We start from the raw sequence: 9,867 nt of genomic DNA, 5'->3' as shown, positions 1-9,867 counted from the left end.
GCAATTTGTCTTTTAGCACAGGGCAGTTTTTCTACGTTGAAGTTTTCAAGTTCTACATTGTCAAGTCTATCATCTTTTTCCTTTATGATGTCTGACTTTTGGCCTTACTTTAAACAACCTTCATCACACCATGCTCATAAAAAAACATGCACCTCTGTTTTCTTTCAGTACTTTTCTGCTTTTTCATTTAAAATTGTGACCAAAATGGAATTTTTTTTGGTGTAAGGAATGAAATAATGTTTTTGTTTTAGTCCAAATAGCCGGTCTCTTATTCCATTTATATAAATTGATTCAAGATGCCATCATTTTCTTCATATATGAAATTCCAATTTACAGGAATTGCATAGTGTGCAACAAAAAAATGTGTATTCATGGGGCAGCAGAGAAAACACGGGCTTTTAACAGGACACTTGTCCCTAATTGCAGTAAAACATCCCTCTCTAGCTCCCTGCCCTGTGTAATACAGGCATCTTTTTCCAAAAAATGTTTTTATAAAATATTGACAAAAGGATTCCAAAGCCACATGAACGGAGTGTGCATATGTCTGAAAGAGTCACATGTGACCATCAGAAGTGGCTGACAGTTGCTGACAATGACAGGCAAGCAGGAGAATTGAGCCCTTCCTGTGTGTGTGTGTGTGGGGGGTGCTCCCACTTCCCAACAGCTTAAAGTGGGGGAGACCTGCAGTGCAAGAGGTGGTAAACTTTATCTGTAAAAGTCCAGGAAGTAAATAATTAAGGCTTTGCCGGCCATATGGCCTCTGTTGAAACTACTTAACTCTGCTGCTATAGCCGAAAAGCAACCACAGACAGTATACAAATGACTGAATGTAGCTGTATTCCAATAAAACTTTATGGACATTGAAATTTAAAGTTCATGTAATTACATGAATTTTCATATTCTTTAGATTATTTTTCTTTTTAAGATTTTATTTTTCCTTTTTCTCCCCAAAGCGCCCCCAGTACAGAGTTGTATATTTTTAGTTGTGGGTCCTTCTAGTTGTGGCATGTGGGGACACTGCCTCAGCATGGCTTCATGAGCAGTGCCATGTCCACGCCCAGGATCCAAACCAGCAAAATCCTGGGCTACCCAAGAGGAGTGTCGGAACTTAACCACTTGGCCATGGGGCCGGCCCCTTTAGATTATTTTTCAACCATTTAAAAATGTAAAAACCATTCTTAGGTCACAGGCCATATAAAAACGGGTGGAGAGCTGGATTCGGCCTGTAGCCCATACTTTGCTGACCCCTAATGTCGTGGACACTGTGGTCCCTCCCCCACAGGCCCTCCTCCCTGCCCCATTATGTTCCAGGAGGAGCATAACGTTTTAACCTAATCAGTTAATTCTTAACACCTTGCCAGGGTGATTGCTTCCGGATGCTCTGTCCGAAGTCGGTCAGACATGTATTACCCTGGCCAAAGTGATTAAATTGGGCATGTGAATCAGGTTAGGCCAATGAGATGTAAACAGAAATTGACGGGAGCTTTTGGGAAAGATGCATCTTTGTTTTTCTGCGAGGTAAAATGGAAGCTATTCCTTTCTCCCCTTCTGGAAGGTGTGGGAATATATCAGCCAGGGTTCCTAATTGTGTGCAACAGAAAACAATTTGGGCTCCCTTACGCAGAAAAAGGACCTTATAATAAGTATCCTGGGTAAGTCACAGCATCTCCAGGAGTGCCAGGAATCTCTAGGAGGACCAGGCTTGGAGTCCACACCGCCAGGAAAAACTCCACTGCAGAAGTGGTCCCGTACATCATGGTGGAGCCTGAGCCACGTGCCGGGGAAGCTGGGAAACGGACTGCTTGGCATTCCAGCTTTTGTAGTGGAAGATGGGTTCTGCCTGATGAGGCGGGACAGGTCTCAAACGTTGGGATTCAGACCCTGAGAGGCCAAAAAGGATGACGAATGATCCCGGGACTGAATGTTTTTGTCTCTTGCAAAATTCCTATGTTGAAGCCCTACCCGCCAGTGTGATGGTATTTGGAACTGAGGCCTTTTGCGATAATTAGGTTTAGATGAAGTTACGAGGGCGGGGTCCTCATGATGGGATTAGTGTCCTCACAAGAAGAGGCCAGAGAGCTAGCTCTCTCTCTCCACCATGTGAAGACACATCAAGAAGATGGCTATCTGCAAGCTGGGAAGAGGGGCCTCACCAGGAACTGAGCCAGCTGGCACCTTGGACTTCCCATCCTCCAGAAATGAGAGAAATAAATGTCTGTTGTTTAAGGCACCCAATTTGGGGCCAACCTGGTGGCATAGTGGTTAAGTTCACACGCTCTGTTTTGGCAGCCTGGGGTTTGCCAGTTCAGATCCCGGGTGTGGACATGGCACCGCTTGGCACACCATGCTGCGGCAGGCATCCCACATATAAAGTAGAGGAAGATGGGCACGGATGTTAGCTCCGGGCCAGTCTTCCTCAGCAAAAAAGAGGAAGATTGGTGGCAGATGTTAGCTCAGGGCGAATGTTCCTCAGAAAAAAAAAGCCCAGTTTATGGTATTTTGTAATAGCAGCCTGAGCCGACCAATATAACCCCCAAAGAATGATACATGACATAGCCGTATTGCCCCCATGAGGAAGCCTCCTTGAGATAAAGCTGCCCCCACAGACAGCAATCAGGTCTTTCAAGACAGCATTAGGGCACTGAACACAGGCTTTTCTGATGTGCACTCTGTCTTGAGACCATTATTGCATGACAATAAATTCCCCTAGGTTTTTTTTGTTGTTGGTTTAACTTGTGTTTTCTGTCACTTGCTGAATATAGAGCAACTGCCTACTGAGGGGTAAAAGGAAGACAACGGGGGTGTCAGTCCTAGAGAGAGATGGAAAAGCTGAGTAGACCATTGGCCTCATGGTGTATTAGTCAGGACTCTGGGTACACGTGACAGAAACACATCTTGAATGAGTTCAAGCCGAAAAGAGGAAATTAACAGCTTGGGGTTATTTACTTCATAAATATTTATTGAGCACCTTCTGTATGTTAGGCACTGTTCTAAGCACTGGGGATACAGATGAGAACAAAACAGATAAAAAGCCTTACCCTTATGGAGGTTACATGAGCAAGGAGCAAAATATATGCTATGGAGAAAAGGCAGGGAGGGAAGATCTGGAATTGCTGGGGAAAGCGGCTGCAATTTTAAACAGGTTGTAAGGGGGGCTTCACTGAAAAGGTAATATTTGAATAAGGACCTGAAGGAGAGAAAGGAAGGAGAAAGCCCAACCTGAACATTTTTCTTGGTAGACTCAGCTTCAAAAAAAAAAAGGGCAAGAGCAAGTGTAAGTCCCTGAGGCGGGAGCATGTCTGTCTTGTCAGAGGAACAATGAGGAGGCCAGTGCGGCTCCCTCAAGACCAGTGAGGGGAATAGAAGGAAGAGACGAGATCAGAACAGTACTAGGGCTCTGATCTTCATGAAGGGCCATTCATTTATTGGATATTTTACCTAGTGGCAAAATCACACATCATCCTCCAAGGGAAGAAACTCTCAAACCTGAGCGGGCAGGAGACAGAGAACAGATGGCAAAAGCATTGGAAGGCCCTTAAGCCGGCTTCGCTGTCCACTGTGAGTCCCTCTGGGCAGCTCATGCGCTAGGTCTGTTAGTCAGGACGCTGGAACCAACCATTCATGCTGAGAATCCTGGTTTCGTCCTTCCTGACCACTAGATGCGGTTGAATCGCAATGGTCCAAGCAGGATATACTATTTCCATCCCAAGAACCTCTCTTAGGAACCGCAAGTCTGGTCCCCACTGGGTGTGTCTGCTGAGCAACAATTGTGGGCGGAAACAGTCTGAGCCCCGCCCCAGAGGACGCCGGTATTTCAGGACCTTCATCTTTAAGCTCTACCCCCTCAACTTTTTGAAAGGGCGGGGCGACGAGGGCAGCTGTCACCGTCTTCTCTCCACCCCGCTGGCTCTCACGTGTGGCCGGCTGTTCAATAACAGCTCTTCTTCCGGGACTTCCTGGTCGCTGCGACCAATCAGAGTGTTCTCCCCGTCCTTACCATTGTCAGCCGCTGCCAATCGGCGCGTCTCTACCAACGCCCCTTAAAGGAGCCGCCGACGCCTCTGGAGCCGGGACCGACCAATTCCTCGGTTCCTGCCTCCAACTGCAGTATGGAGTCGCCCCGGGGGCGGCCTGGGCCCCAGGCGGACCTTCTGGCTCCGGGGGAACAGCAAGCCGCAATCTTAGGTGGCGGGCCGAGCCGAACGCCCTCTGAGCCGCCCTCAGGCCTCCGGTTATCCGAGGAGGAAGAGGCCGAGAACGTTGGGGGCACGAGCCGCCACCCCAGGGCGTCCCCGAAGACTTCGAGCTGCAGCGTCGTCCACCCGCCGGAGCGGGAGGCTCGGGAGGACGAGCCTGGCCGCGGAGGCACGCCGTCTGGGGCGGGGAGCTGCCGGGGGGTGCCGGGTCCCGAGCACGACCCGCATGGGTCCTCCCGGCGCAAGGACCCTGAGCCGCCGGAGGACAAGCCTGCATCCGAGAGGGCGTGCCGTCGAGGGAGCCCGGGAGGCGGCGGGATGGATGCTGAGCAGGAGGAGGAAGACGACGAGGAGGTGGCGGCAGCCGGCAGGGTTGGCCGCTCGTTCTCCAGCCGCCTTCAGGACAGCCGCAGCCTGGACGGGCTGAGCGGGGCGTGCGGCGGCGTTGGGTCCGCAGCGGGTGCCGAGTCTGGTGCGGGCGGCGGGCGTCGCGCCACTATCTCCAGCCCCCTGGAGCTCGAAGGCACGGTGAGCCGCCACGGCGACCTCACTCACTTTGTCGCCAACAACCTGCAACTCAAGATCCGTCTGAGCGGTGCTCCTCAACCCCCGCCTCCTGCCCCTGCGCGGCCCTGTTCAATGCCCGCACCCACTCCGGCCATCCCCCCCATCGACCCCGACGTGCTGCGGGACCTGGAGCGTCTGAGTCGGGAGCTGGGCGGCAGAGTGGACCGTCTGCTTCGCGGGCTGGGTGGCGCCGTGCAGGAGCTGACAGCGCTGAGCGTGGGCTGCATCCAGACCTACCGCGACGCAGTGGACTCCCTAGGCGAAGCCGTGGACATGAGCATCAAGGGCATGTACACCCTGCTGGCACGCTGCGAGGAGCTGGAACGGGCTCTGCAGCCGGTTCAGGGGCTGGCGCGCCAAGTCCGGGATATTCGACGCACGCTGGAGGTGTTTGAGGCCCTGTGCAAGTGACCAGGAGAGCAGGAGAGGCCAGGCCAGGCCAGGCTATGCCAGGGCCCAGCAGGATCCTAAGGACTCTTCAAGGAGCCCTGGTGGGAACTGCCTGCTGAGCCTAGGCCTATATATTGGAGGCTCTTCCAGATGCATTTAGCAAGGCTGAAACCGTTTGCTGGGCCTTATGTGGTTGTATATGGGGAAGTTCTAAAGGCTCTCCTGGTGGGAGGGGATGATGCTCTGCTTCTATTCAGTTGGCCATCTGTAGCTACCTTGTTCTCCCCAACTCTCTTCCCTAGCTCGAGTACCATCCCTGGGAACCCAGGGCTTTAGGTCTCAGGGTGGGAGACATGACTGCCACATGTGATCAAGAAAGTAAAACAAAGGAGGCCCCAGCCCCCACTGTGGCCACCCTAACTCCAGTGGCTATATCTCAGGTGCCAGGGACTGTGGGAGCTTGAGTGGTCTTCGGCGACACACCATGCAGACAAGGATGCACACCTGCAGATGGATAACCTCCTGCTTCTGCCTGCTGGCCCCCTACCTTCCCACTTCCCCAGCCAGAACCGCAGTGGAGCTAGAAGGAATGCATTGCATGGTAGAGGGGGTGAGTTGGGAGGGACTGCTCTCAGGGTTCAGGCAGAATTGTTGCTGGTTTTGAAGCCCACTTTTGTGGCGTGTTCTAATCAGTTTTGGCTTTCCGAATGTTTGTGGAATTAAAGTGCTGCTGCTGCTAAGGCTGAGGCTGCATCTGTATGGGATTACAGGGATTGGTGAGCCAAAGGAATGGCAATGAGGGTCGGTCTTTTTCGTGGAGCTCCCTTGGGGCTGGTGCTGGGAGTGGGGTGGAGGTCCCAGGCTACATGGGGAGGAATATGGTTCCTGCTCTTAGGCAGCAGATCTGAGAGGAAATGCAAGACACAGATATGGGCTCAGAAATCTCGTAAAAGCAGAAATGGAAGCAAGGTGCTCCAGATGAGAAAGGTAACGGGTCATCTTCTCAGATCGGGAAGTAGACAGTTAGGGGCTGGGCAAATTGGACATCTTGGCTCTGGAGGAAGACCGGAAACACTTGTTAGCTCCCTGGCCCCATTTCTCACACTCTGCTGATCAGTGCCATATGTATGGTTTGAGACACTCTTTGTTCCAACCCCTGGCAGCCTTCTGTTTACAGGTCACATAGTAAGTTCCAGCAGCCCATGTTATAGTCGGAAGATTTAGAATGAGAGATCACAAAAAGAGCTCCAGATTCGTTAAGGCTTCCTCCTCCCACTCAAGACACTACCACTTTGGAATGAGTTTCAACGCGTTTCTCTTTTGGGTGTGAAACACTCGAGGACTGGGAATGTTGTCCTGGAAGCCTTCTCGAGTTAACAAAAAATTCCCAGTATGAAGTGCGAAAACAAGCGGCTGGCCCGTACGGGGATCGAACCCGCGACCTTGGCGTTATTAGCACCACGCTCTAACCAACTGAGCTAACCGGCCTCCTGGCGCGGGCCTCCAAATATGAGCCTATGTAGAATTCACATTACTGCTCAGCGCTGTCCTGAGGAAAACTTAAAAATGGGTAGAATTGCTTTGGGAGGCATGAAAACAGAATACAAAAAATGGATCGCTGAGCATCTCGAGAATAGCCCAGCTGCAATACTGACAAGCACAGAAGGTGCGACCCTGGTGCTTGGCGGATGTAGAGCAGAAGACTGACAGCGCGCACGCTGCGCCCACGCACACAACCAGAAGTGGAAAACGCCACCTGATAGCTCCCGGTGAATTCCCAGAGAATTCCCGGAGAGGATGGATGAACCTGTGGGAAATTCTATAAGCCGAACGCCCAGGGACTCAGCGACTTTACCCCCGCCCCTCGAAGGGTCTGCAAAAGCTATAACAGACTCACGAAGGCACCGCTGGGATTCGAACCCAGGATCTCCTGTTTACTAGACAGGCGCTTTAACCAACTAAGCCACGGCGCCCACCACGAACGTTCTTGCACCTGTTTCCCTGGGCAGGTCAGCTCCACTGCAGGTGAGTGAATGCTTAGGTGCCCCAAATATCCAACCTTTGCCCGGACTGGAAAACGAAAACCGTGGCCGGGGGCGAGAGACAGAGAAGCGGTGACACGGAAATTGAATCTAGGCAGACGGAAAGCAACAAGAAAAATCCTTGGTTTGGGATCACAAAAACTAATCCTAGACCGCGTCAACCGCAGGCCGACGAGGATGGGATTCGAACCCACGCGTGCAGAGCACAATGGATTAGCAGTCCATCGCCTTAACCACTCGGCCACCTCGTCTACGGGAGCGCGGCTTAGCATCTTCTCTCTGGGGTCTGAGCTCTTACTTCTCAGTGGACCTACCCATGTCGTGAGGGAGTGCGGTCTGCGGGATCCTGCCCGGCGTGGCAAAAACGAATCGCCGGGTATTGACCGAGCGAGAGACGCTCTCGCTTGCCCCAGCGCCCGACCCTCCTCCCTCTGGACCGAGCGATCTCGAGCGTGCGCCAGTCCTCAGGAGCTCGGCGATCGGCCCGGACCTACGGAACCCGCAAAAAACACCGCGAGAGCGTTGGGCCCCCGCGACGGGGCGGCTCGGGACTTCGCGCCAGGAGCCCTCCCCTTCCTGCTTCTACGAGGTCTTCTTCTCGGACCCGGGAGCTGGGGCTCGAACATAGTTGAAAATGAGGGGAATAAATAAAAATGACGGAAGCAATAGGGCTGGAACTGACCCCGACGTGATTTGAACACGCAACCTTCTGATCTGGAGTCAGACGCGCTACCGTTGCGCCACGAGGTCGGCCGGCCAACGGGGTGGACAGGTTCCCTCATGACCACTTGTCGGCCAGGCGGTAAGGGTCCCGGCTCTCGGGACAGAGAGCCGAGGGCCTTCCTGAACTCCTAAAATCCTGCGGCGTGGTGCGTGCGCTCTCTCGCCGGCCTCATGGGACAAGCAGGGCCCGCCGCACCCTTCAGGGCAGCGGCTTTGTGGGCTCCGGGTTCAGCCGTCCTTCCCCCTCCCGCTCCCCGGCGTCCTGCCCACCACCACCGGCCCTGAGCTGGTTACCTGGGGGACCCAGGGCTCCCTGCGGGGACAGACTTGCGCCGAAACTGATGGAACGACGGACAGCAGGCCGAATGTGAGGGAGTCGTGCCAGAGCCCAGGACACCTGAAGGGGTGAGAGATTAGCTGCTCCAGTGGTGCGTCTCCGTGCTGGCGGCACGTTGCAGTCGTCTGCGGAACCTTCCAGATAACCATGCACGAGCCCCAGTGTCGGAGATTCTGATTTAGAAGCCCAGGGTAGAGTCCTGGCGTCCCTAATTTCTCACTTTTTTACAATTTTGAGGAATAAATTACATACAATGAAATGCACGGATAAGTATATATTTTGATGAGTTTTGACAAATGCAACCCACAACCCTTTCAAGATATAGGACATTTCCTTCACTCCGGAAAGTTCTTTCCTTTCCCTTCCCAATCGATCCCCGCCCCTCCCTTTGCAGAGACAACTACTGTTCTGATTTTGATCACCATAAACAGTATTTTTTAAAGCTCTCCAGCTGAGATAGAGCTGGGGACTTCTAAAGAGGGATACCAGAAGCTGGCAGAGACCCCCGTTTGCTTCTTGCAGGATGAGAGGCATTCAACAGGCCAATAGGGCAAAAGAAGTCATGGTGTAGCTCACTCCTTCCCTTCCAAGCCAAATGTCAGCACATTCTGCACAGTGGCTCTCCGGAAAGTTATCAAGAACCACAGATATGTCAAAGCCCACAGGTGTTTCTCAGGCCTGGCCTTAATTGACTCAGGGCAACATATTCTTTAAGAGCCTTCTTTCTCTCTTGGTTGTCATGACACTCATCTGCTGCCCTTCCCCCAGCTCTCCACCCAAATCCCCCCAGTCTATTTTTCTGTCCCTTTCCCTCACAGTTCTGCCTTCTCTGTTCACCCTACGCACCTTCCCTGGAGTCAGCCATCACCTGTGTGCTCAGAGCTCCTGAATCCCTCTCCCACCTCTGGGTTCACACCCCAGTGCCTACTGGACACATCTACTGTCAATAAGTGATCACAGATCATAACGAGGACCAGTGAGATATAAGAGACTGTGGTGGTGAAGAGCTCAGATTCTCAAGTCAGGCTGGATTTGAAACCTGGTGTCATCAGTTACAAGTTGTGTGATCTCAGGCAGGTAATATACTCTGTGCCTCAGTTTCCTTGTCTGTGTCTAAATACCACTTTACAAAAGTTAATTTACGTTGTGTAAATTTCACATAGAAAAGAAAAGAAACAACTCAGGGGTCAACTTGAAGAGGTTCCCACCAGCCCAAACTGAGACTGTTTGAGCATCAAAAAAGAATAACTGCGATGGACTGAAACACACAAAAGATGTTGAAGTCTACAAGTTCACAGTGACACTAAAAACAACTAATTAGTCACTTTTGGAGGAAGCAAGGGAATCAACTCATTCTGAAAGCAGGTGGATAATGGGGGGCAAAAATCACACATTTATCCAGCCTTTCCTGTATGACCTGTATCTCATGGTAAACAGGTTGATGAGGACACATCCTTATTTATAGAAGAATCCCAAGTGATAAATGCAGAAGGAATTATAGAATTAGGACATCCTATTGTGCAACCTCTCATGAAATAATGGAGCTGGGTAGTGATGATCAATTAAAGCAGGAGGTGAAAAATTGGTGGGGAACTTATATAATGGTTGCCTC

At 51.9% G+C, this 9,867-nt stretch overlaps 1 protein-coding gene and 4 non-coding genes across 5 annotated transcripts; 1 reads left to right on the top strand and 4 right to left on the bottom strand.

The window, feature by feature from the left end:
* The first annotated feature begins 1,626 nt into the window (after window positions 1-1,626).
* Window positions 1,627-5,893, top strand: BORCS6 (BLOC-1 related complex subunit 6). The gene has a single exon (XM_005597761.4). It carries the CDS (start codon window positions 4,110-4,112, stop codon window positions 5,172-5,174), a length of 1,065 nt encoding a protein of 354 aa, XP_005597818.1. The 5' UTR covers window positions 1,627-4,109; the 3' UTR covers window positions 5,175-5,893.
* A 674-nt stretch (window positions 5,894-6,567) lies between these two features.
* On the bottom strand, window positions 6,568-6,641 carry TRNAI-AAU (transfer RNA isoleucine (anticodon AAU)). Its single transcript has one exon. It is a non-coding gene; the product is annotated as a tRNA-Ile (tRNA).
* Window positions 6,642-7,052: 411 nt separating this feature from the next.
* Window positions 7,053-7,126, bottom strand: TRNAT-AGU (transfer RNA threonine (anticodon AGU)). Its single transcript has one exon. It is a non-coding gene; the product is annotated as a tRNA-Thr (tRNA).
* Window positions 7,127-7,364: 238 nt separating this feature from the next.
* TRNAS-GCU (transfer RNA serine (anticodon GCU)) lies at window positions 7,365-7,446 on the bottom strand. Its single transcript has one exon. It is a non-coding gene; the product is annotated as a tRNA-Ser (tRNA).
* Window positions 7,447-7,873: 427 nt separating this feature from the next.
* On the bottom strand, window positions 7,874-7,945 carry TRNAW-CCA (transfer RNA tryptophan (anticodon CCA)). The gene has a single exon. It is a non-coding gene; the product is annotated as a tRNA-Trp (tRNA).
* Between the last annotated feature and the right edge of the window lie 1,922 nt (window positions 7,946-9,867).

The sequence above is a fragment of the Equus caballus genome, chromosome 11 (assembly GCF_041296265.1).
Source record: "Equus caballus isolate H_3958 breed thoroughbred chromosome 11, TB-T2T, whole genome shotgun sequence".
Taxonomy (NCBI): Eukaryota; Metazoa; Chordata; class Mammalia; order Perissodactyla; family Equidae; genus Equus; species Equus caballus.
The sequence above is the reverse complement of the archived record's forward strand: the minus strand, read 5'-3'. Positions and strand labels throughout refer to the sequence as shown.